The sequence below is a fragment of the Megalobrama amblycephala genome, linkage group LG17 (genome assembly GCF_018812025.1).
Source record: "Megalobrama amblycephala isolate DHTTF-2021 linkage group LG17, ASM1881202v1, whole genome shotgun sequence".
NCBI lineage: Eukaryota > Metazoa > Chordata > Actinopteri > Cypriniformes > Xenocyprididae > Megalobrama > Megalobrama amblycephala.
In genome coordinates this window covers 16881773-16909256 of record NC_063060.1, presented here as the reverse complement: position 1 = coordinate 16909256, position 27484 = coordinate 16881773, and the positions used below count along the sequence as shown (strand labels likewise).

Sequence of the window (27484 nt, the reverse complement as noted above, 5' to 3'; positions counted from 1 at the left end):
ACAGCAAGTTAGTGGATTTGTGCTGATAGATGTTTTATGGAAACTTGAGAAACCTACAATATTAAAACAAAAACTGCTTTCCTGCCAGTCTCACTGTCTGTATCCTTGTCAAAAAGGGGAGAAAATTGATTTCAAAACAAAAAGCCATCAACACTGAGCATCTCATTAGGAAGGCTCATGAGAGTTTTCCTGAAACAGCTCAGGATGTTAGAGGTCAGTCAACACCTACTTAATTAAATCTATACAGTCATTATAGAATGAAGTGCATAGACAAAACAACACAGACAAACATTGTTATAAAAATTTCACTCGATCTTTTGTTCTTTTCTATTCATATAGTTAGTCCAGTTTCAGATTTGGGTTTATCAACTAGGAGATATATTTCCACACTGTAATGAATTGCTATAAAAAATTACAGCATGATTTTACAGTAAGATGGCTGTATTTTAATAATACAGTAGATTACTATGAACATAGATGCATTCTGGGGGAACACGGCAGTTTATTAGACCTTCCAAAATGGTATTTGTTGTCTATTTAGCTGCATCTGCAAGCAACACACAGCAGTTTTGTTTCTGAATGAATCTGCATTTTGAGCGAATCAGTTGTGTGAACCAACGATTCAATAGTGTTGGCCATTTTAAGGGCAGTCTCAATTGCAAAATCCTACCAGTGCACTGAAATGTTCGCTCCCTAAAAAGCCCCACAATGCACTGTGAAAACCAGGGAGCATCGATCAGAGATGGTCTTATTATTGGGAGATACGAGGGTCCAACTTGGATCACGTGTGCCTTGATAACCAATCACATTATAGCCTTGACGTTATTGAATTTCGTTCAGAGATGTGCGACAGTCTATCGCTGTTTGCAGATACCATAGAAATGAATGCGTGCCATAAACTGAATCATACCTGTCACGTAATTGTCAGTGTCTTCTCTAATAAAACAGCTTTTTTTTTTCTTCAGTGTAGACTCTAAAATTGATCAATCCAAAACTAATGTTAGTTTGCCCAAAAATGAAATGTCGTTCTACATCCATAAAACCTTCGTTTATCTTCGGAACACAAATTAAGAGGAGGCCTCCATTGCCAGCAAGATAATTAACAATTCCGATGCCCAGAAAGCTACTAAAGACATATTTAAATCAGTTCATGTGACTACAGTGGTTCAACCTTAATGTTATGAAGTGACAAGAATACTTTTTGTGTGGCAAGAAAACACTTGAAACAAAAGATTCGTAAAGCTTCGAAGCTTCATGAAGCAGTGTTTTGAAATCGCTCATCACTAGATAATTTTGAATAAAGTCGTTATTTTGTTGTTTTGCCGCACAAAAAGTATTCTTGCCACTTAATATTAGGTTGAACCACTGTAGTCACATGAACTGTTTTAAATATATCTTTAGTAGCTTTCTGGGCATCTGAAAGTGTAAATGATCTTGCTGGCAATGGAGTCCTCACTAATTCATCGGATTTTAACAAAAATATCTTAATTTGTGTTCTGAAGATGAACGAAGGTCTTACGGGTGTGGAACGACATGAGGGTGAGTAATTAATGACAGAATTTTCATTTTTTTGGTGAACAAACCCTTTAAGAGCAAACATGTTGAAGATTAGCTGATGAGCTGTCGATTCATTAAATGATAAGCTATTTACTCACAAAAGCGGTTTATTCAGCATAGTGAAGCCTCTCCTCCATTAACAACCATTTTTAAAAAAAAAACTGAAACACTGCTGCAAAAAATGTAAATGTAAAAATAAAATTGTAATGAGTAAAAAGTAAAAGTGATGTAATTAAGTAAAAGTATCAGTTCAGTTTAAATTGCACTCAAATAAACTAGAATCCCACAAAATAATACTTTAGTAATGAAGTAAAATCACTCAATAAAACCCCTGATGGCACTTACTGCAGCAGTCTATTTTTACTCCTGAAGTGTTGGAACAAAAATGGAACTTTCCTGAAGAGATTGTGTACTTTCACTCGAGCAGAAGAACAATGCCTGCAATAATTATCAAGTCAAATTAACTCAAGTTACATTGTTTTTGGAGGAAAAGGGAAAGTCAGTGCAAAGTTTATAGGGACGTGAATTTACATCTATCTCTGCCAAAATAAAAAAAAAGTTTTTGTTTTTTTTTGGTAGTGAACCAATGCACTAAAACAATAAATGTGTAAAACTGCACAACCAGGCATGTTCTCTGCAGTTTTAGGTTATTTGCTGATTATCCTATGTGCAGACTTATTAGAAAGTATTTGGCTAAGTATAGAGTTTATCATCAACTATCAGATGGATATTCATAGTTTATCATCAGTTTGATGTCAAGAACATTATTCAGGATAACCTAAGGAAATGAGGTTAAGTAATAGTTCTCCCAAAAATGAACATTCTGTCATCATTTACTCACACTCATGTTGCTTCTTCTGCAGAACACAGAAGTAGATATTTAGAAAAATGTTGCAACTCCACTTACAAACAACAGCGATATTAATAAAGTATAAATATTTACTTTTTTATTGTGTATTTTATGATCCAGTGCTGTATTGATGCACAGTAAATGACACATTTCCTGTTGTACTACTAGGAAGATATTTTAAGACTGCTCTGAAATCAAGAATTGCAGGAAATGAAAATGGATTAGCATCAGTTTGCACATATTTAAATCCAGAATTTTTAACTGTAAGGCCAGTATTTACCATATAGGGTTGTGTTGGAGATTCTTTGCTTCTGAGTGAAAACTTTTCTCTTGTTTACACAATACACATACATACACATACATATGGAATAATGGGATATAGTAACACATAATAGACTAATGCTATTATTTACAATAACCTAAAAAATGAATACATGTTGTACATAACGTAAAGATAGAAAAATGTTATTTATTAATATCACTCAGAACTTACTCATGTAAATTATATAACACTGTAATGCGGAATAACATACATTGGCCAAAAAAAGTATTTGAATGCTTAGGACACATAATGTTTTTATATTATATTACACCATGCCTAAATGTGACAAAAGCAAAAAGAACCCATTATAATCAGTGATGCTGTTTACACTGGATGCGAAAAATTCCCAACAGCAAACTCATGCACCGTTCCATTTCTGACGCACTCCAAGCGCTAGGATGAACAAAACCATGCAGGCTGTGAGTCAAAATAACTTCTTCGCCATCTTGCCTCGACAAGCTACACTACAGGATGTAGTGACGGATCGCGTGCACTCCACTGAATTCACTCCTATTGGTTGTCACCCCTGAAAGTCACTCTTTATTTGCATAAAGTGAAACATTTAGATTTTCTTGTGTCATTGGACACTCCTACATTCTTTCGCCAAAAGTCACTGTCACTTGGGTCACTGAAAACCACCAACTCTTTATTGAAATGAATGGGATCATGTCACTGTCACTGTTTCACAACATGGTGCGGCAACTGCCATGTCCGGTGTAAGTTACGTTTATTTTAAAGAGATATAGCATTACTGCAAAATTTGGTTTCAAAATTTGTTTCATTTGTTTGCAGATGCCGATTGGTTTGATGTTTTGTATCTACAGGTGCTGGTCATATAATTAGAATATCGTGAAAAAGTTCATTTTTTTATTGTAAAATATTTTAAAAAATGAAACTTTCATAATTTCTAGATTCCCTACATATAAAGTTAAATATTTCAAAAGGTTTTTTTTTTTAATTTGTTGATTAGAGCGTACAGCTAATGAAAGTCCAAATTCCAGTATCTCAAAATATTAGAATATTTACATTTGAGTTTCATTAAATTCCGGGTATCTCTTGTTCTTTGAAACCACACTAATGGGGAAGACTGCTGACTTGGCAATGGTCCAGGAGACAATCATTGACACCCTCCACAAAGAGAGTAAGTCACAGAAGGTCATTACTGAATGTGGTGGCTGTTTACAGAGTGATGTATCAAAGCATATTGAATGCAAAGTTGACTGGAAGGAAGAATTTGGGTAGGCAAAGGTGCACAAGCAAGAGGGATGACCACAAGCTTGAGAATACTGTCAAGTAAAGCCGATTGAGACACTTGGGAGAGCTTCACAATAAGTAGAATGAAGCCGGAGTCAGCGCATCAAGAGTCACCACACTCAGACATCTTCAGGAAAAGGACTACCAAGCCACTTCTGAAACAGAAACAACGTCAGAAGCATCTTACCTGGGCTAAGGAGAAAAAGAACTGGACAGTGAACAGTGGTGGAAAGTCCTCTTTTCAGATAAAAGTAAATTTTTGCATTTCATGTTGAAATCATGGACCCAGAGTCTGAAGGAAGACTGGAGAGGCACAGAATCCAAGCTGCTTGAAGTCTAGTGTGAAGTTTCTGAAGTCAGTAATGATTTGGGGGGGCCGTGACGTCTGCTGGTGTTGGTCCATTGTGTTTTATCAAGTGTAAAGTCAATGCAGCCATCTTCTCTCTGGAGCAATTTATGCTTCCATCTGCTGACAAGCTTTATGGAGATGCTGATTTCCTTTTCCAGCAGGACTTTAGCACCTGCCCACAGTGCAAAAACCACTTCCAAGTGGTTTGCTGACCATGATATTACTGTGCTTTATTGGCCAGCCAACATGCCTGACCCCTGAATCTATGGGATATTTTTAAGAGAAAGATGAGAAACAGTCGATCCAACAATATACAGGTGATCTGAAGGCTCAATAGTGCCTCAGCAGTGCCACAGGCTGATCACTTCCATGCCACACTTCACTGATGCTGTAATTTGTGCTAGGAGCAAGTCATTTGCTGTAATATGTGCTGCCGACCAAGTATTTAGTGCTCAAATGAATATACTTTAAAGAACTTGAACGTTTCTGTTTTGAAAATCCATTTTTTGATTGATCTTAGGAAATATTCTAATATTTTGAGATACTGGATTTTGGACTTTCATGAGCTGTACGCTCTAATCATCAAAATGTAAAAAAAAAAAAAAAAAAAAAAAAACTTTTGAAATGTTTTACTTTACATGTAGGAAATCTACAATATATGAAAGTTTCATTTTTAAAAATAATTTACAATAAAAAAAATTACTTTTTGATGATATTCTAATTATATGACCAGCACCTGTAATGCAGTGACTTTCAGACATTTTTGAGTTTTGTGTAAAACGTTTTTGGGGACCTCTATACACATTGCATTTAGATATTGTCTATCAAATATCAATCTTATAAGAAAATACACTGGTAGTCACAAAATTACTAAAGAAATACAGAAAACACAGTCCAGCTTTGTATTCACCTGTCCATGAGATATTTGCAGTATAGATAATGTCCAGGTGAATGTTCCTTTCAGCAGAAAAATGCTTCATTTAGTTGGTGTGTTCTTCATCTGTTTAGCTGACGTTACTGGAGTTGCTTCTGGCTTTCTTTCTGCAGTATCGGATCAGCAGCCCAGCGATAGTCAGCAGTGACACTGACCCTACAATGGGCAGTATGGCTACAGGCAGGTCTGGCATTTTCAAGACATTGTGCTGTGCTAGATTTAAAGGGTAAAGAATCATCAGATTAGAGAAACATCACCTTAATGGAAATATTCCATTCTTATTAAAGTTATGATTAGTGTTATAAATTGTATATAGTCACAGGTAATTGGTATTGTAAATATTTTACTTTTTTATTATGTAACTTGTTGTTTCAAAATTAACAATGTAAATAATGAGCGAGTACATCATAAATCCATCCACCAAAACATGTTTTTTACCTTACCATAAATCACTATGGTAAACCTATAATAATTATATTTAAGAGCTGTCAGCATGGATTTTTGGGAAACTGTACTTTCATTATTCCTCTCTGCATGTTTACGTCATATCCGTAAATAAAAAAAGAATGAAGCCACAACAACTGAATCTTTCCAAGCAAAAAGAGAAAGCGAAAGAAGCTACCCGTAATAAAACATGAGTCAACATATTTGACCACAGGAGCTGAGTCGTCATCTGATTTTAAAAGTAAAAAAAAAAAAAATGGCAGAGAACTACAAGCTAAATATATGTTGTAGGCAGGGCTTGACATTAACACCCGCCAACCCGCCAAATGCGGGTAGATTTCAGCTGTCGCGGGTAAGACAGCCACTCCCACTAGCCACTTTGGCGGGTTTAATATAATTTCAGTTTACAGCCAAATGATCGTCGAAGATCGTCGTAGCACAAAATTACAATCCAATCACACAATTCGTTATTTATGTGCAGTTAGTGAAGGAGCGATAGGCGGAATTGCGCTGAATGACACACAACAGAAGCGCTCTCTCGCGTACTCTCTCTCTGTTGCGGGCGCGATCAGTTCTTCTCGCGCCTGAATAGTCAAATACACGTGCACACAGATGTCTAAATGTCCATCGTGTGGAGTATCTCGCGTGAATACAGTCGGTTATGGCTTAAGTGGACGTAAACAGGTGGGTAATAACTGAATATGCGTCAGTTACGTCCATGCATTCAGCAGCCCAATTAAATAGGCCTACCTGTCTGTCATTAATGTTAACCAAACAACAAAAGATGTTAAATAAATGTAGGCTAGGCTATAAGTTAAATAAACCTACTGTATCTGAAAAAAGATTATTTTTAATTTACTATTGTTTTTGTAATTTGCTTCTTTGTTCTTTTATATAGCCTAACACAAATAACTTATCAAATTTCTCATATTAGCCCATGCTCATATTGTCCACCTCTTGCCCACATGTAGGCTACATACCAGCTGATATACAATGTAGTCTTGATTTGGGTGGTCAATCTGCATTTAAAAGTTTGAAAGGGTTTTAAATCTTCTAAATCAAGTAAAATGACTCAAAATAAAGTAATTTAAGCATAACAAAGTCAACTTTAATCATATAAAATGTAATTTACCAACATTAAAATTGTGGCCAGTGAAAATGCTGAGTGGCTAGTAACTTTGGAAAACCACTAGCCACAGTGGCTGGTGAGCAAAAAAGTTAATGTCAAGCCCTGGTTGTAGGTACCACGAAAGTTGTTATGTGCAAAGCAGGGCTATTATAGGTAGCTAAAACTATTAAAACAGAGGTAACTTTACAATTAGGTTCCATTAGTTAACATGAACTATCACTGAAAATTACTTCTAAAGCATTTATTAATCTTAGTTAAAGTTAATTTCAACATTCACTAAAATCAAAAGTTGTATCTGGTAGTATTATTTAATGGACCTGAGCTAACATGAACTAACAAGGAACAGTGTTTTTATTAACTAACTTTAACAAAGACTTATATATAAACTTACTGTAACTTATTGCTTATTTCTAGTTAATGTTACTTAACTAATGTTAACAAATTGAACCTTATAAAGAGTTACCGAAAAAAAAAAAAAAATGTTAATTGAAATAAATCTGGAATTAAAAAAATAGCAAACGAAAAATTTAAACTAAATGAAAATTAAAATGTGTTGCCTTAACTAAATGAAATAAGTTTGGCACTAAAATAATTTAAGTTGAATTAAGTTGTAGCACTAAAATTACTAACTGGAGATAAATTGAACTAGAAGTAAAATAAATAAATAAATAAATAAATAAATAAATAAATAGCAATTTTTAAATAAAAACTAATACAAAAAAAAACATTTAAAAAATAAACTAATATACTAATATATACTAATATACTATACTAATTCATAATAATAATAATAATAATAATAATAATAATAATACAAACTATAATAATAGTGTATAAATAATGCTAAAATAAGACTGGTGCAAAAGGACTTCCCATGCAATGACATTTACTAAACAGAATCTCCAGGAATGTTATAAACTCACCTTCGACTGTAATGTTAATTGTGCTTCTCTCACTGCCAAAATCATTTTTTGCTTCACAAACGTAAATCCCTGCGTCTATTATTTGGAGTGATGGGATTTTTAAAAGAACAGCTGATTTGTTCAAAGCTTCTGACTCAGTTCTCTGAGACTGTCTATACAGAGTGAGTTCTGCTGACCCATCATCTGAAGAACACAATATGCTTATGTTCTCTCCTTCTTTGGGGTCTCCTCTATGGCTTAGCTGGATTTTGGGGATGTTCGGAGGACCTGCATTTAAATGATTAAAGATCATGGACAGGTTTAAAATGGTTAGACAAGACAACTAATTTCATCTTGATTTAATTTACCCACCTAGAACAGTGACTTTTATCCTCTTTTGCAGGCTTCCCACTGCATTGCTCGCATTACAGTGGTACCAACCTGCCTGAGACCAGGAAGCCTTATTTATTATTAGCGCTTCATTCTGGCTCTGAAGTGCAGGTTCATTCTCCTCTTTAAACCACAAGATTGTTGGTTTGGGATTTCCATCTGCATGACATGTTATCTCCAAATGTTCGCCAAGCTTTACCGAGGGATTATTAATGGAAGTTGTGATAGTCCCTGGACCATCTTGGAAAGAAATGTAGAGTTTTCATTGATGACAAATAAAAAGTGGTTTAATTCTTGTAATAACTTGTATAATTGAATATTCCGGGTTCAGTACAAGTTGAGCTCAACTGATAGCACTTGTGACATGATGATTACCACAAAAAAAAATAATTCCCAACAATGTACAAATACAATGTACATCCAAAATGTAAAAACATCTTTTTCACTTTACTGCAACGTACAATTCCTTTAATTGAACTAAGAGGTTTGTACGTGATGTATCTGTCTTCTATTGGCCAAACGTCTTCACATGGGATGAATTAACAGGGCAGAGCTCACCAAACTTGAATTTTGGAACAAAGTGAAATTCGTACGTTTTTGCATTTCCTGTTTCCAGCATTTTAGTCTTGCGTTGCCAGACCTTCAGACAGGCGGCAGAAGTTCTGGACTCAATAACAGCTTTCATTGGCCAAGGACCACCCAAGAGGCAGTTTGACTGACATATAAAGCAACCAGGGATGCGCAATATTATCGGCACAACATCAGAATTGGCCAATAAAGGCTTTTAAATATAATAATCTTCTAAAAAAATATGCCGAAAAGCCTTGTCAATATGATAACATTGAAATGCGCCTGCAATAACTCAAATGTGCAAGGACCACTTGTGATAAGATCATGTCGGCAGGTGTGTCATTTTTGAAATGAACTTTTGCATGTATGATGAATATATTCACAGTTTTTGATTGTTGCCTTGAATTTGAGAATGCAAATACAGAAGGACGCGTCCGTTGTGCGATACACGTCAACAGTCAGGGGGCGTTCACACAGAATGGGTTTTCATTTTTGTAGGAAAAACCCGGAAGCAAGTTAGCATTTTAGGGCTTCCGGTTCCAACGCCGTCAAGTCTATGGGTTTTTGCTAAATCGCCTGAAATAAGGTCTGTGGTTAACAAAGCCTCTAAATATTTTCACGTTTTGATCTATGACATAAAACACACCAGTTATAACCCGCTTGTGATTTTTTTAAACCTTTACTGTGTCTTAAAATCGGCGGTTGCTAACAAGTTGCTAAAAGGGACTACTTCCTTTGGCGGGGACTTTAGACGTCATCATGATAAACAGGACATTTGGACAGCATTTCTCATGAAAAAGTTGATAAGTATTCATACACAGCACAGATCATAATCAGCGAGTAGGGTTTTTAAATAAAGTTGTTTTCTAAATAGCCTACAGTTTGAAGAAGCTTGGTGGTGGTGACGTTGATCCGTGACAATGGTGTGCTGTAGTCCGTTTATAGCCTACTGTTAGCTTTTTATATCTGACCACTTTATTTAGGCTTCAAAATGTATTTATGTTGTTTTAACTTGTAAAGATTATCTTGATAGACAAAACGTGTAAGTGTCATAACCCTTTGTTAAACACAGAGCTTATTTTCTGCAATTTTCCAAAAGTCTATGGGAAAAATGCATAGGCTTTCAACCGAGGGAACCCGTGCGCCGCTAACTTCTGGGTTGGCCTACAAAAACGCATCATCCCTGAGGTACTCTATTCTACTGCGCTACCTTTCCAATGTTTTTCTATGTGAACATGCTAGAACAGGGGTGGAGAACTTTGATCCTGGAGGGCCACTGTCCTGCAGAATTTAGCTCCAACCCTAATTAAACACATGAGAAGCTAATCAAGGTCTTCAGGATTACTAAAGTTACAGGCCGGTGAGTGTTTTTTTCAGGGTTGGAGCTAAACTCTAAATCCCTCCAGGATCAATGTTCCCCACCCCTGTGCTAGAAGAACGTGCATTACTATGGAAGGGTTCAAAAACGTGAATTTTAACACGTCAGCAACACAAAAAAAAAAATTTATATTTCATGCATATTCAACTGGTATATCATGCATTAAATACGTGTTTTTTGCACATGAAAAAACAGCACGTAAAATACACGCAAATAACATGTATTGGGTCAACGCATATATCGCGTATTTCATGCATTAAATACGTTTTATTTGCGTGTATTTGACATACTGATTTTTCACGCACAAACAACACATATTTAACGTGTGAAATACATATATTTTACATGTTAAAATTCACGTGTTTTTGAACCTTTCGGCCTTCCATACATGACTTGCGCTCACATCTTTTGCAGTGTCTCGCGCTTGACAAGGCATTCTAAAAACTCGGTGTTCGCTCAAGTTAAAATAAGCTCAACTTTTAAAAAACACATCTCGAGACCTTTTTTACAGTCTATGCTCGAGACCTTGCTCTTTTTTCATTCCACTGACCTATGTCTCGTGTTTTTAACAGCAAAAAATGCATCCTGTGTGAACTCTACTCTCTAGTGCGTGCAGCTGCCTCCATAGCAGCAGAAGCCTCCTCCAGGTCCTTGTGCCCGCCCAGTAAAATGCTAGATTTATTTAGTGGGGGCACTGTTGTTAGCCCCATTTACACTAGTGCATTTTCATTTTAAAACGCATAACTTTTGCTACAGTTACGCTTGTCGTTTACACTACTCAAGCATTTTCGACCCTCGAAAAACTGATACTTTCAAAAATGCTGCAGAGCCCATTTAAGGTTGAAAATGCCAGAGTTGCATTTCAGTGTAAACGGACCAAAATGGAGACTTGGCTGATAGCTTGGCTGCCCACGTTCACTCTGCATATCCTTGACGACCGTGTAAACAATAACATGGAGACTGAACTGCAATCTTTGCTGGCTTTGTTGACATTTTTAGCAGTCATTGTGCAGTTAAACTCAGCATTTTATCAGTGTATCGAATCTGCTGTTCGGAGCGCCAAAGTCACGTGATTTCAGCCGTTGGCAGTTTGACACGCGATCTGAATCATGATTCAATTACACTGATTCATTTGTGCTCCGATGCTGCATGAAGCAGTGTTTTGAAATCGGCCATTACTATATAAGTCGTTAATTTGTTTTTTTTGGCGAACCAAAAATATTCTTGTCGCTTTATAATATTAATATTGAACCACTGTACTCAAATGAACTGATTTAAATATGTTTTTAGTACCTTTATGGATCTTGAGAGAGGAAGTGTCATTGCTCCCTATGGAGGCCTCACTGAGCCATCGGATTTCAACTAAAATCTAAATTTGTGTTCCGAAGATGAACAAAGGTCTTACGGGTGTGGAACGGCATGAGGGTGAGTAATAAATGACAGAATTTTCATTTTTGGGTGAACTAAACCTTTAAGCTCTCATTGTCACAGTAGTAAATACAATGGCTTGCTTCATTGACTGTGACCGTCCCTTTACAATGGTAGTGAATGGAAGAAATACATAATATGTGTGTTTACATCTTACTAACCTTTCCTGTGTAAAGTTATATCCAATTTTACTACTTTTTACAACTCACCTAATGACTGTAAAATGACAAAAACAGCTTACAGTTCAAATAACAAATAGGTTTTTCCCAAAAGTGCTTTGTAAAATCAACATTTCAGCTTTTAAATCCTCTAAAAATTGGCCACTTTCACTTTCATTTCAAATGCCTCACCATAACACCATAAAAAAAAAAAAAAAAAACTTGTTCTGAACCCAGAATATTCATTTAATAAAGGTTAGCCAAGTGTTACTCTACAACTTACATTCAGCAATCGAATTACGAGTTTCGTTCAATCCAAATTCAGTGGAACTCATTCTAGCCTTGCAAGTGATATTCTTGCCCCGATCCAAAACAGAAGGTGTGTAATTGAACTGAGAGGTAAAATTCTGAACATCATCGTAATCATCTATGTAATGAGGTTCATCCTCAAAGAGTGTCTTATCTCCACGAAGCCACTCAATTTTTAAACACTTCAAAGGGTAAACGTTGTGGACTATGCAGCTGAGCTTCTGTGTTTGGTTTTCTATCAAACTCCTTATTTCGGGCAGTACAGGATCTTGTGGAAATGCTGCAAACAATACACTTCATCATAACAACATCCAAGTAATTTACTTGTTTATTTTTTATTTTTTCAACTCATTGATTAGACCATAGCTTTAAACATAAATAAAACAGACTGTTACTGTTAATTTGCTACTGCCTAGTCTAATCGATTTCAATTGTAACTGCTAACATTTTTATCATTACTTAGACAAGCAGCGTTAGTCGTTGCAAAGAAAAGTACAACAGCAATTGGAACAACAATAAAACTGCTACTTGTAAGGAATGCAATCATTTGCACTTTAACTTAACAATAATGATGTGAATAAATGAATAATACTAGCAAAACTGGACTAGGTAGGTATTAGTAACAAGAACCGGTCATTATTGCCAGTCAGAAAATAAATAAATAAATAAATAAATAATGGTAACACTTTACAATAAGATTTCATTAGTTAACATTAGATAACAACTTTAGTTCACATGAACTACGAATAAACAATGCTTCTACAGCATTTATTAATAATTTCAACATTTACTAATACATTATTAAAATAAAAAGTTGTATTTGTTAACATTAGCTAAAGGGTTAGTTCACCCAAAAATGAAAATTATGTCATTAATGACTCACCCTCATGACGTTCCAAACCCATAAGACCTCCGTTCATCTTCGGAACACAGTTTAAGATATTTTAGATTTAGTCCGAGAGCTTTCTGTCCCTCCATTGAAAATGTATGTACGGTATACTGTCCATGTCCAGAAAGGTAATAAAAACATCATCAAAGTAGTCCATGTGACATCAATGGGTTAGTTAGAATTTTTTGAAGCATTGAAAATACATTTTGGTCCAAAAATAACATAAAACTACGACTTTATTCAGCATTGTCTTCTCTTCCGGGTCTGTTGTCAATCCCTGTTCACGACTCCGCAGTGACGCTGCTGACGTGTTATCTGGTGTGCCCAAGCTTCATTTACAGTCTGAGGGAGACTCACGCTGTAAACAAAACAACCTTCGCAAACATGTCTAAGGATTTCAACACAGAGGAAGACATTTTTTTGCTCAGCCATATTTATTTGAACCCGAATACACGGACGAAGAACTAAGAGCGATGGATGAAGCTCCTAGTCGTGAACCGGGATTGACAACAGACGCGGAAGAGAAAACAATGCTGAATAAAGTCATAGTTTTTGTTATTTTTGGACCAAAATGTATTTTCGATGCTTCAAAAAATTCTAACTAACCCATTGATGTCACATGGACTACTTTGATGATGTTTTTATTACCTTTCTGGACATGGACAGTATACCGTACATACATTTTCAATGGAGGGACAGAAATCTAAAATATCTAAATCTAAATCTATTTTAGACTAAATCTAAAATATCTTAAACAGTGTTCCGAAGATGAACGGAGGTCTTACGGGTTTGGAACGACATGAGGGTGAGTCATTAATGACATAATTTTCATTTTTGGGTGAACTAACCCTTTAATGCACTGTGAACTAACATAAACACTAACAACTGTATTTTTATTAACTGACATTAACAATGATTAATAAATACTGTAACAAATGTATTGCTCATTGTTAGTTCATGTTCATTAATACTAACTACCCCCCCAAAATGTCTGTGCATGTCCATGATTATTGGATTATTGTAATATTTAGATTCCAAACTTGGCTTTTAGTACAGAAGTAGATTAGTCGATAAATTAATCCTAGTAATGCGTATACCTACTATTAGGTGTTAAAACAGCTTGCAATATCCATAAACTCACAATTACGTCTAATTGGGAGAACAGGAGAAACATACTTACAGAACACTTGTATATGTGACGTTTTCTGTTTTGGTTGTCTCTCACAGGAAGCTTTACACACGATGCCAATACTGTGTTTAACTGTGATGTTTTTGATCAGCAGGTGGGAAACAGTACGCTCGTTTTTAGAAACTCCGCCGTGATATCTGTCCACTAATGCAGTCCACACAAAGGTCACATTACCCGGACAAACATTCACGCGACAGGTCAGCTCCAAATCCTTACCAACATGAATTACTGGTTTTGGTGGCGTTAATTCTAGTTCAAAACCGGGAATTTCTGTGGAAAAAAATGTCTACTGTCAAAATTATGAAATGTGGAGATTAAACTTGATTAAACAAAATGTAAACTATCTTCTTACCTGTTATTACATTGAGAATATTAATCCACAGCGAAAAAGTGATGCATTTCATTCCACACATTTTAATTTTCTTTCGTTGTGCATCAATTCAGCGTGGATTCAGAATGATGTTAGATATTCCGAGAGCGGCTGTTTCTGACCAAGATACTGATCTACCATCCCGCCTGTTCCTTTTTACTTGCAGTTTCTTTAAACAAACAAAATCCGTTTGGCTCACTTCTCAACTTCTGACCCAGACTCTAAGCCACACCTGCTCACATTTTCCTCATATCCTCCAAATTGCGCATATAATCAACCTCCAATAACATATATATATATATATATATATATATATATATATATATATATATATATATATATATATATATATATATATGTGTGTGTGTGTGTGTGTTCTGATTGGTCAATAGCTGTTTTATTCGCGATAAAACACCGCTTCACCCTACTGTTCTGTGTATCACTACACAATACCCTCCCTTATATGTGTATATATATATATATATATATATATATATATATATATATATATATATATATATATATCAGCACAAAGAATCACCACCTCACAGCCTTTGCAAATGAAGAGATCTGTGTAATGACAGTAGTTTAATGCATCTATAGTATATTCCAGTTATTTAGGCATTTTCCAGTTATTAGTTAGCCTACCTGTACAAAATGTTTTAAAAATCATGATTTCTGTACAATCATATTACTAAACATAACTGAATCAGTAACATCAGTGATTACACATCTATATTTCTTCAAACACACATTCATACTTTCACGCACTCATGCACAGACGCACTGCTTTTTCATTGACTTTCTACAAAATTGTGAGCTACTGTAATGTTAGTCACAAACTAATACCAGCAGATATATTTGATTTTGGATGTAGAAAAAAATAATTACTAAATACATTTGTGAATAATACATCAAACTTACATATATTATTGTCTAAACTGAAACACTGTATAACTGTACTAATGAACACTTTAAGCCCAGTGTGTGTTTAACATTTTATCAGCTTTTATGAGAGATCCGTCCACAGAATGATTCATCCATGGTTAGAAGGTCAGCTGTGGCCATCAGTGTATAATCACAGTCTTAGTACTGAGCATATTCAGACTGAAGGGACTGTGGAAAGAGAGATTGACATTAGGAAAGTGATATGAAAGGACATGTGTAAAGCATACTAAAGGCTTAAATTCACTACACGACTATTAAAATGGAAACAGATTCTAAAAGGCATCATACACTTGCAGACTTTGAAAATGGTTACAGAAAAAAACATGCATCATACACTTAATGACTGACGATCACACACTACTAGACTTTCAAGTCATTCCAAACACAACAAATTAATGCAGAAACAAGCACCTCATTGCTAAGAGACGCAGGGCAAATAAAAACTATGCGTTTTAAAATCAACTCAAAATACGGGGAAAAAAAGTATGATATTCTCATACTGGACAGATTAACATTGTGCCCATCAATACACAATGTGACTTCTCGGTGAGATATGACAAATCAGAATATCCTCAATTTGTAGACTGATCTCTGACTCCTCCCGAACGCTAATCGGGAAATCTGGTATTTTAGCCTTAATGGGATGAACTTGTAAACAGAGGGAAAAGGTATTGGCTTTAATAGCACATTTGAATTTGGCTTTTATATCATGTTAAAAGTATCTAAACGTATTTAGTACTAAGAAATTCAATTTAAAGGGTTAGTTCACCCAAAAATGAAAATAATGTCATTTGTTACTCACCCTCATGCCGTTCCACACCCGTAAGACCTTCGTTCATCTTCGGAACACAAATTAAAGGGATAGTTCACCCAAAAATGAAAATTTGATCTTTATCTGCTTACCCCCAGGGCATCCAAGATGTAGGTGACTTTGTTTCTTCAGTAGAACACAAATGATGATTTTTAACTGCAACCATTGCCGTCTGTCAGTCTTACAATGTGAGTGAATGGTAACACAATTTATAAGAGTCAATAAACATGAACAGACAAATCCAAATTAAACCCTGCGGCTCATGATGGCACATTGATGTCCTAAGACACGAAACAATCAGTTTGTGCGAGAAAACGAACAGTATTTATATTATTTTTTACCTCTAATACACCACTATGTCCAACTGCATTCAGCACTTGCTTAGTGAGGTCTGATCGCGCTCTGACAATGGCAGTAATGTCTCGCCCGTATACTTCAATGAGTGCTAGACATCACTTCCGCTGTCAGAGCGCGATCAGACCTCACTAAACGAGTGCTGTTTACTATGCAGTTGGACATAGTGGTGTATTAGAGGTAAAAAATAATATAAATACTGTTCGTTTTCTCGCACAAACCGATCGTTTCGTGTCTTAGGACATCAATGTGCCGTAACGAGCCGCAGGATTTAATTTGGATTTGTCTGTGCATGTTTATTGTTTATTGTCTGTTAATGTTTATTAAAGCGACGAGAATATTTTTGGTGCGCCAAAAAAAAAACCTAAATAATGACTTATATAGTGATGGGCAATTTCAAAACACTGCTTCAGGAAGCTTCGGAGTGTTATGATTCTTCTGTGTCGAATCATGATTCGGATCGCGTGTCAAACCGCCAAACTGCTGAAATCAAGCGACTTTGGTGCTCCGAACAGCTGATTCGACACAAAAGATTCATAATGCTCCGAAGGTTCCTGAAGCAGTGTTTTGAAATCGGACATCACTATATAAGTCATTATTTTGTTTTTTTGGCTCACCAAAAATATTCTTGTCGCTTTATAATATTAATATTGAACCACTGTACTCACATGAACTGATTTAAATATGTTTTTAGTACATTAATGGATCTTGAGAGAGGAAGTGTCATTGCTGGCTATGCAGGCCTCACTGAGCCATCGGATTTCAACAAAAATATCTTAATTTGCATTCCGAAGATTAACGAAGGTCTTACGGGTGTGGAACGGCATGAGGGTGAGTAATTAATGACATCATTTTCATCTATGGGTGAAACCCTTTAAGACTCAAGTTACAGGAATAGATAAAATGGTGTAGTCACATTAGCAAATTTCAGGTCTGTTGTCAATAGTGCAGCGATGTATGAAGCACAGCTCACACTGAAGTTACTTTTAAACCTTGCAGCTTTCTATTGGTCAATACAGCACATTTGTATGACCAGTTACCTGATCAACCTGGATTCCTATTTAAACGACTGGATTTTGTTCATGAAATTCACCAAACAATAGTATATGTGACACACCTTTATATAATATGAGGAACACCCCAATATTGTTATTTGCTGAAAATCTTTGCCTCCACTACGCCTCAAATCTAAATTTTGTGAACTATGTCTATCATCACCTTTTCTTACCGTTACACGAAAGAAAGAACATACATGTTTGGAATGACATGAAGGTCTGCAAAGCCCTGTTCACACCACCAGTGACAAACAGCAACATGATCCTATTCATTTCAATAGAGACCTGCCAATTTCTACTTTTGAGTTCCTTTAACTGCCTATAGACATTACTCTCATTCACTTTTGTTAACGAAACACCACCAGGTACAACACCACATTTTGCATAATAATACTTCTTAACTAATGCAAAATTAGAAGCATTCCTATCCCTTCATATCCATTTAAATAATAATAATAAAAAAACTATCATGTATCTGTTTCAACAGATATGATTTACAAAAGGAACTAAAATGTTTAAAAATTTCACTGTTCTATATATGATTTGCTTTGTTACGTGTCTGAACGTCACTGTTGAATTTTACTCATATCGTGTAACGTTGTGTGGAGTAAAGTTTATGTGTGAAGTGCTCTCTTTCTCTTTCGCCCTCCCCCTGTCGCTCCGTGCTAATTTGTGTGAACGCAGGTGCAGCTGTTTACGTGGGCAGAGCCGAAGATCATTCAGTGGATATAAGCTTGATGAGTTCCCTCTCCTGCTTCCTTGGTGTTGTTGTACAAGCAAAGTGTGGGTGACACTGCTGGATTAGCCTTTAAACAAAATCCTTGTGTGGAGTACAACTTGTTAGCGGTATAGGCCGGTAAACGTTCAATTGCCCTTTTCCCCTTTTCATGCAGACCGTTTGCAAGTAATGTGAGACCTGTTAAGCAGGGAGGTAAGACTTAGTGGGGTTTTTTTTCGCTATCTATTTCCAGGGAAGATCTCTAAAAATAGGTAGAACAAACATCTTTTGTTTATTGTTTTAGCCAACCCACTGACTCCAAGCCATCCTTTATTTTCTTTATTTTCTTTATTTAAGAAATAAACATTTCCTCTCTGATTCAACCTGTGACGTTGTGGTTGTGGGAGCAGGAGACGGGACTCCAGGCGACACACGTCACAATGTGTCGCTCTCTGTGTTATGACCGAATGTTGTGTTTGTGGAGTTCGAAACAGCTTGTAAACATACATGGATACGTGTGGAAAAGGAACTTTCAGTGGTCTCAGTGAGTTTGATTCATACATTCTTGCTGATAAGATGCAATGAGAAGTTTAGCATTGATGCAGTTTCTGCTGCATAAAGGTAATTATTAGGGACGAGAGAACTGATTATTGATGAACAACGTTTTGGAATTTTTGGGCAGTTATGAGCAATTTGAATTGCATTTTGATAGATTGTTCATATGGTTAATGATTTTAATGATATGGCTAATGAGCAGAATTTGACTTCTTCAGCAACAACAAAAAATCATTCCTAGTCAAATTAGAATATCTTAGTTTTTCCATCAATATATAGCATTTGTGATAGCATTTTTTAAAGATAGCCTATGTCCAGACACTTAGGGTCCGTTCACACTTGTAGTTCGGTTCGTTTGGTTCATTTGGTCCGGACCAAAGAAGAAAAAAAAAACATTTAGTCCTGGTCCGATTAGCGTTCAGATTGGCAATTTTATCACCGAACCAAAAGATACCGAACCTAAAGGCATAGGGATACATTCACAACCTGATTGTTAGGATTTTATGACGTATGGCCTATTTTGAGACGGAACTTACCGAACATCCAAAACAATGCTGTTTGCTGAGGTAAATGTGCTTGCTGTGTGTGCGTAGCCTGCATGTGATGGTATTTTGGCCTGCTGGGAACTTGTGAAGAGCTTATAAAATGTGTAAAGTAGTCAAAACAGCGGCGGGAATCCCTCTGTCACACACACAAACGATCTGCTGCGTGGAGATACGCGTCTGATGCCTGTGATGGGCAAACTCGCGACTATGACAAGAAAAACTGACATGAAAACTGACATCCTTTTTAGGGTCTCTACTTCCTGTTTTTGGTTCGTTTACATGTCTTTGGTCCCTAAGGGTGCGTTCACACTTGTCATGTTTGGTTCGATTAAAACGAACCCTGATGCGATTGCTCGGATAGTGCGGTTCATTTGAGCATATGTGAACGCTGCCATCCGAACCCTGGTGCGCACCAAACAAGCGGACCGAGACCGCTGAAAAGATGGGTCTCGGTCCGCTTCCAAACGAACTCTGGTGCGGTTCGTATGATATATGAACGCAACACGGACCAAAGACATGTAAACGAACCAAAAACAGGAAGTAGAGACCCTAAAAAGGACAGAATCCTCACGCATGTCGGTTTTTCTTGTCATAGTCGCGAGTTTGCCCATCACAGGCATCAGACGCGTATCTCCACGCAGCAGATCGTTTCGTTTCACGAGTTCCCAGCAGGCCAAAATACCATCACATGCAGGCTACGCACACACAACAAGCACATTTACCTCAGCAAACAGCATTGTTTTGGATGTTCGGTAAGTTCCGTCTCAAAATAGGCAATACGTCATAAAATCCGACCAATCAGTGAATGTATCCCATTGCCTTTAGGTTTGGTATCTTTTGGTTTGGTGATAAAATTGCCAATCTGAACGCTAATCGGACCAGGACTAAATGTTTTTTTTTTCTTCTTTGGTCCGGACCAAATGAACCAAACGAACCGAACTACAAGTGTGAACGCACCCTTAGTCTACCAATAACAGTAGAGTAATGTCTACTGTAATAGTCAACGAACTAGTAATGTCAACGAACATCTTGGAATATAGAGTCAAGTCACTGGTGATGTAAATGGGGCTCAAATGATGACTAAACTTTTAGATGAACCCTTCCTTTAAATTATGAAATCACATTGATTTTGAAAATCTCACATAAAGATAACAATTATACTGTAGTGTAAGTGTAAGTGAGGCCTGAGGAAAAACGTAAAGTGAAGGAAAATTAGTAGCAGAAGGAAAATGAGCAGAAGTAGCGAGTGAAAATCAAAGGCCACAGAGGCGACGAAGGCGGCCACAGTCTGTCAGACAGTCACTCACTGGAATGGATCTGCTGAGGTAGCGTCCTGGAAACCCACTTAGTCCAGCACGGAACGGACCTCTCCGGGGGCTTTGCCGACCACCGGAGAACAGACTATAGCCAGTTCTGTTCATAGGCCTGACTGTACGACTAGCGCTAACAGTGCTTGCTGCAGTGAGGCTGTTGAGGTTAGCATTGGCCTCTTGATTGAAGTTTACATGGGAGGGAGGAAGTCGGGGGTCTGCAGTGGTGTACCCAAAGCTGAAGCTGGATGGAGGTGCGGGGGGACACTGGGTTAGTGCAGGAGATGGGGAGGGTGCGAAGGAGGAAGGAGGTGTGCTGTTGTCATCATCGCTGAAGTTGTTGTCATTATAGAGGTTGTTGAGGGAATGGGCTAAACGGGGACTGAAGCTATTCAGGACATATAAAGGGTGGTTAAAGGGTTAGTTCACACAAAAATGAAAATAATGTCATTTGTTACTCACCCTCATGCCGTTCCACACCCGTAAGACCTTCGTTCATCTTCGGAACACAAATTAAGATATTTTTGTTGAAATCCGATGGCTCCGTGAGGCCTCCATAGGGAGCAATGACATTTCCTCTCTCAAGATCCATTAATGCACTAAAAACATATTTAAATCAGTTCATGTGAGTACAGTGGTTCAATATTAATATTATAAAGCGACAAGAATATTTTTGGCGCACCAAAAAAAGTAAATAACGACTTATATATTGATGGCCTGATTCGGAATCATGATTCGGATCACGTGTCAAACCGACAAACTGCTGTAATCATGTGACTTTGGCGCTCCGTACCGCTGATTCAACACAAAAGATTCATAACACTGAAATCAGCCATCACTATATAAGTCGTTATTTAGTTTTTTTGATGCACAAAAAATATTCTTGTCGCTTTATAATATTTATATTGAACCACTGTACTCACATGAACTGATTTAAATATGTTTTTAGTACATTAATGGATCTTGAGAGCGGAAATGTCATTGCTCGCTATGGAGGCATCACTGAGCCATCGGATATCATAAAAAATATCTTAATTTGTGATTAACAAAGCTCTTACGGGTGTGGAACGACATGAGGGCGAGTAATAAATGACATTATTTCCATTTTTTGGTGAACTAACCCTTTAACAATATCTGTAATAAAAAAAAATAAAAAAAACAAAAAAAAAAACACCAGGCTGTGCAGTCAAATCAATGTACCTTTTTAAATTGCCAGCGGAGGAGGAAGGGCTTCGTGTCAGTCTCTGTGGTGCAGTAGAGGAGGAGAGGAAGAGAGGAGCTTTGGAAGAGCTGGGAGGCGAAATGGTGCCTGGAGCTGGGTTTATCCCACTGCCAAAAAATGACAAATAGCAGAGCAGTTTATTAAAAGGTAATCAATTAAGTTAGCCTGACGTGGTCATACTCAATTCTAGTTCGAATATGAGTCTGATACTGCTCCATTGGACTTTGATTATGGGGGGCGTATTTCAACCGATCCAGGAAAGTCCTCAATTGGATAGACCTACAACCAATCAGAGCTACAGAGTAAGTGACGTATGTTGAGCGACGCATAGTTGTCAACAGAACTCTTCTTAGCGACCATCGGGGCCAGCTGATAAATCAAACTTTTGCCGAATCCCGTAGGAAGGACGGCAAAGACATCTTTCCCATCGACAAATGCCTTGATCGCGGTCCTCTGTTCCTTTTTTAAAATTAATGCGCTGTCGATATCTTCTATAACGGACGCGATGGCGGAATCTACACATCTCAGTTCTTCAACAGCCATCATTGTTGTAAACTAATTGACCTTTCGCAAAGACCCGCCCCCCTTAGTTACTGTTGCTGTGTCCGACAAGCCGTGGCACTATCACGCCACACAGAGTGGAAAATACATCGCGGAGCAAAGAGGAAACTGACAACACATCGACAGACGAGACAGAGCAGGTTACTTATGATATTAAACAAAGTCACAGCTTTCAAACTGTGTAGTTATTAAAAAATTCAAACAATAAAAACGTTTTGTGGCTCTTTAATGGGTTGTGACCATGATCGTGACAGATTGCTGTAGTGCCTCAGCTCAAGAGGCTCGTGAACCGATCATCTCTTCCTACTAGTTCATTTATAGCATCAAATAAACATGATTGAACATGAGAATGAATGTTGTTTCAAACGCGGAAAGACGTCAATATGCACAATTTTTCAAGTTTAACTCCACCGAGGTTAATCTTCTAACTCCTGACTGCTTTGTCGGACAAAATGGCGGATGCGGCGTTCTGATTGGTTAGATCGCTTGTCAATCAAACTCCCCAAGCGCTCTTTGATGACGTGGCTGATTACGTTTCTGGTGATAATCTGTCAATCATCGCCCTGACAATGTGATTGGTCCGAACAGTTTCTGTTCGGGCATAATTACTCCTCTACGGATCGAGTCCAGACCGAACTCCCCGACCTCAAAATGTTGTGGGCGGGGCTAAGTTCGGCTGGCATCCAGGCTACAATTAAGTAGAAATGTTCTCCAAAAATGTCCTCATGGAAGGAAGGAAGCTTAGACTCCAAAGTGATTTCACTGGCAGAAAGAACACTCATTGCCTTTATTTAGTATAACTGAAGGTCTACCTAAGCACTGTGGTGGTATATCTAGGGTGGCGTTGGCCCTTTAAGGCTAGTAGTTTGTCTCCTTGCGTTGGAATCATGTCCTCTTCTCTGAACTCATTCTGTAGTATAACAAAACACAGTGTCAACAACAATTTTACTGTATTGTGCACTCAAATGTGATTGGTGGATTCAGTTCCAACAGTACCTCGTCCACACTTGCTGGCTTCAGATTGGTGCTGTTAATGGACATGTCGTCCACGCTGGAGATGAGATGGGACATGTTTCTCTCCTGCTGTCGGCTTTGCCTCAGCTGCTGCTGCTTTTGCTTTGAGCGATGGAGATCACCTTGCACCCACATACTATGCTGCTTCCTTGAGACAGAGAAAGCACTTCTGAACAGGACCTCTAAACTGTTTTATGTCCCTATGTGCCTCAATTTGTCTATAGACAATTTGACTTACTGACTGTATAGACTTACTGTTCGAGAAAGTGCTGCTGTGGTCCAATAATGGAGCCTGGCCTGCAGATTCGTGTCCAGGCAATGGCCTCAGGTGCTGTGAAGCGATAATGCTTCATCAAGTAGCAGCCTATCAGTGTGCCCGTCCTGCCAAGGCCAGCTGTGCAGAGACAGTGGGAAAATAATTTAGTGGAGAAAACAAAACAATAAAAAATTATATCTATCTATCTATCTTAGTTACTGTGTCTTTGGTTGGTATGGTTTCTTATTAGTTTATTAATCAAATGCCTTGAGTAGTCAAGTCAATAGGGGGTGCTGTTGTGAGTATCCGCAGAAGGTGCGCTTTGCCTTTATATATGCCACTTCCTATGAGTAGAATAGCTTCAGTGCCTGAATTGTTTAGCGTGCAGGTGGTGGTTGGTCACTAGAAAAACAATTTCTGGTAGGACTTAATGTTTTGTAATCATTTTGATTATTATAATGATAAAATTAACATATTTGTTCTGGCCTACATAGCCAGCAGCTTTGTAGTGACAATGACACTAGTGACATTTATGCAAACAGTCTAGGATAATGCCAGCTGTGTGTAATCATTTGGTTTGCCATTTAGTTGATTTAGTTGCGCAAACTCCAGCAAACAGACTCAGCAGCACATAGAAGCAGTCTGGCAGGCAGCAGTATAACTGGGCAGATCTCAGTGTGCACACAGTACACAGTTTCTACCAATCTCATGTTAATCTTGAGTACCTATAGAGTAGTAGTGCATCCTTCATATCTCCAAAAAGTCTTTAGTTTTACCATATTTATAAAAGATACATACGCTGTACCGAGTCTTTCCGAAAACAGCCAAGCGCCTGGAGGCATGCCATGTGTGCAGAGCTAAAGAGTGATGAGCATGTGCAGCTTTTGCATAGTGATCATCTGCAAGCTATCATTGGTCAGCTAAACACATGTATTTAAACACACAAAACACCATCGCATTATCCCCGGATAACTTTTGAATCACTACAATGAATAGCGTATAGTGAATGATGAATAATGAATTTATGAATTTCCGTAAAGCCGAAAGCACGTTGATGTGCGTGCTCTTGCTCTCTCGCTCTGGTCGACGTGTGCGCTCTTCCGGGAGAAGTGCCCGTACAAGGAATTCCGACCTATCTGATGTCACACAGCCCCATACTCGAAAAAAAAGACCACAAAGTTCATGAGGATTTGGAACAGAATTTTTGGCACGTGTTTTGAAACTTTAGCCATGTTTAGCATGAGAATCCAACTCTTTAACAGTGTAAATAAGTCAGAAAACAGGAATTATACCCCCCTTTAAAGGTGCAGTATGTAATATTGACACTGGTTGCCAGATTGAGGACATGAAATTTACAATGGAAGGAGACGAGCCTTACACTGTAAGTTGATGAGTTGATTTATCCATGTTTTTATATGCCTCTAGTCATAGGGCTTTTTCGATGGATGCTGATGCTTTTTAGGTTGGGTAGAATCTGCATTCCCTGACCTAAGTTTGCTCCTGGCTTCCATGGCTACAATACGCTGTGTTTTTCGCCAATTGGCAACCAGGGCTGTCGAAATACTATTGTGTAAATTGGCAACGGGCGGAAGCACACAGACCAAAACAAAAACAGGCATTCCAACACGGAACGCACATTTCAAAGTAGAATAACTGGCTGTAGCATTGTTTTTCTGAGAAACAAGTATGTGGACTTTGCATGTTTCCTACATTTCTACAAACATATTATGGTATTTTTGTGGTTTAGTATAAAATAAAAGTATATCAAATAAAAGTGCACCTCACTTCAGATACAACAAAAACAAGATGCTGTTTCATGACAAATCTAGATTCTAGAAAGTGTCTCACCCTTACAGTGGACAGCCACGGCACCCTTTGCGCTCTCACAGATGTGCAGAAAGCGTCTTGTGAGGAGATCACTAGGCGTGGTGCCGTCTATGAAGAACAAGTCGTGATGTTCAAACCCGGCATCTGTGAAGCGTCGCCCTTCATAGATTTTCTTGTTCAGTCGCACAACATCCGTCACATTGTGCTGCCGGAAGTAAGAAAAGTACGCTTCTGGAGCATGTAGAGGATAACCTGAAAAAGCAAAAACAGTCATCAGTTCAGAAGCGAATTAATCTAATGTTACTATCAGTAAGAGATTCTCAATGCTGCCACAAGGGACACCAAAGCAGGCTATAGTGTAAATGGTCTTCTTCTACAGTCAAGATTTTTTTCTCTTAACTTTTAACTTAAAGTTGATAAGTTATTAAGCTAATTAATCTGATTAATACCACAACTTGCACAGACATTTTAACCTAACTCTATAGACCCCTTGAGTAATTTGATAAAAGGGTTTAATAACCACTTATTATAGCCATGACTAAAAGTATTGGCAGTGATGTTTCTATGGTATACTGGAAAACAATGGTAAGCATTTCATAAGTTTTAAAGGGTTTTAATGACAAAAATATTCAATATATGCAAGGAGTCAGTATTAACAGTGTTGACCCTTCTTCTTCAAAACCTCTGCAATTCACTCTTGCATGCTGGATATCAGCTTCTGGGGCAAATCCTGAGTGATGGTGGTCTATTCTTGGAGTTGATCAGAACTTGTGGACTTCTGTTTGTCTACTCGCATTTTGAGGATTGACCACAGGTTCTCTATGCGATTAAAATTCTGGGATTTACCTGACCAAGTATTCAAAACTATTATGTTATGATCTCCAAGCAACTTCATTATCACTCTTGCCTTGTGACATGGTGCTCCATTATGCTGGAAAATGCATAGATCAATACCAACTTTCCCCTGAATTTTTGCGAGAAGTTGCTCTTGCAGGACGTTTTGATGCCATTCTTTATTCAGGACAGTGTTTGGGGCAGAGCCACTACCTTGGATGAAAAGTTGCCCCACACATGGTGGTCTCAGGATGCTTCACTGTTGGCACAACACGGGACACATGATAATATTCACCTTTTCTTCTCCAGACAATTGATTTTCCAGATGTCCCAAACATTCAGAAGGGAGCTTCATCTGAGGAAATAACTTTGCACTAGTCTTCTGTGGTCCAATCCTTGTCTTTCTTGCAGAATTTCAGTCTGTCCTTGATGTTTTTCTTTGAGAGAAGTTGCTTCTTTGCTGCCCTTCTTGACACCAGGCCATTGTCCAAAAGTCTTGGCCTCACTGTGCGTGAAGATGACACAATTCCATAACTGACTCCTCGAGAGGAGACAGTCCTGGTGCTTGCCGGACACTCTGGGATGTCCTGAAGCCGCCTTCACTGCAGTTTAACTTCTCTCCTTGAAGTTCTTGATGATCCTGTAAATGGTTCTTTCAAGTGGAATATTCTTTGCAGCAATTTCCTTGCATGTGAGGCAATTTTGATGCAAAGTGATGATGACTGCACATCTTTCTTTGGAGGTAACCATTGCTAAGAATCACAAGAACACAATGATTGGAAGCACTTCTTCCCCTTTTATAGCAATCAGTCTGCTCTTATAATCCAATCAGAATGGAGAAATTTCAACTGACTAATACTTCAATCCGTTTCCGGGTTGAGAATGCTGTGCGCATCTGGCTCCTACTTCGCATCTAGACTGTTTGTCTGTATGTTTTTTTCACGGATATGTTCAGATTATTTTTTGTTGGAATTCTGTTCGGATTACTCAATTTCTCACTGCTCTGGACTGGATTGTTGATACTAGCAATCTTTGCTGTCTGTAAGTTTGCC

The 27484-nt window shown here is 37.7% G+C and overlaps 3 protein-coding genes across 8 annotated transcripts in view; 1 reads left to right on the top strand and 2 right to left on the bottom strand.

Moving 5' to 3' along the window:
• extl2 (exostosin-like glycosyltransferase 2) overlaps window positions 1-27484 on the top strand; it is a 40497-nt gene that overhangs the window by 10676 nt on the left and 2337 nt on the right. The window lies entirely within an intron of this gene.
• Window positions 4977-14638, bottom strand: vcam1a (vascular cell adhesion molecule 1a). The gene is made up of 6 exons (XM_048162738.1): window positions 14405-14638; window positions 14044-14322; window positions 11949-12254; window positions 8114-8371; window positions 7763-8029; window positions 4977-5479 (listed from the first exon to the last, which is right to left on the bottom strand). Exons 1-6 carry the CDS (start codon window positions 14463-14465, stop codon window positions 5337-5339), a joined length of 1314 nt encoding a protein of 437 aa, XP_048018695.1. The 5' UTR covers window positions 14466-14638; the 3' UTR covers window positions 4977-5336.
• Window positions 14998-27484, bottom strand: part of cdc14aa (cell division cycle 14Aa) — a 35503-nt gene continuing 23016 nt past the window's right edge. For 4 of the 6 annotated variants that reach the window (XM_048162731.1, XM_048162732.1, XM_048162734.1 and 1 more), the window contains 7 exons: window positions 25620-25850; window positions 23771-23909; window positions 23498-23663; window positions 23314-23411; window positions 21919-22047; window positions 20716-21106; window positions 14998-15538 (listed from right to left, as the gene is read on the bottom strand). In XM_048162731.1, the coding sequence (XP_048018688.1) occupies window positions 15509-15538; window positions 20716-21106; window positions 21919-22047; window positions 23314-23411; window positions 23498-23663; window positions 23771-23909; window positions 25620-25850 (1184 nt within the window). In that variant the 3' untranslated portion in view covers window positions 14998-15508. The remainder of the gene's footprint in view (window positions 15539-20715; window positions 21107-21918; window positions 22048-23313; window positions 23412-23497; window positions 23664-23770; window positions 23910-25619; window positions 25851-27484) is intronic. The other 2 variants (XM_048162736.1, XM_048162737.1) reach the window with 1 other exon arrangement.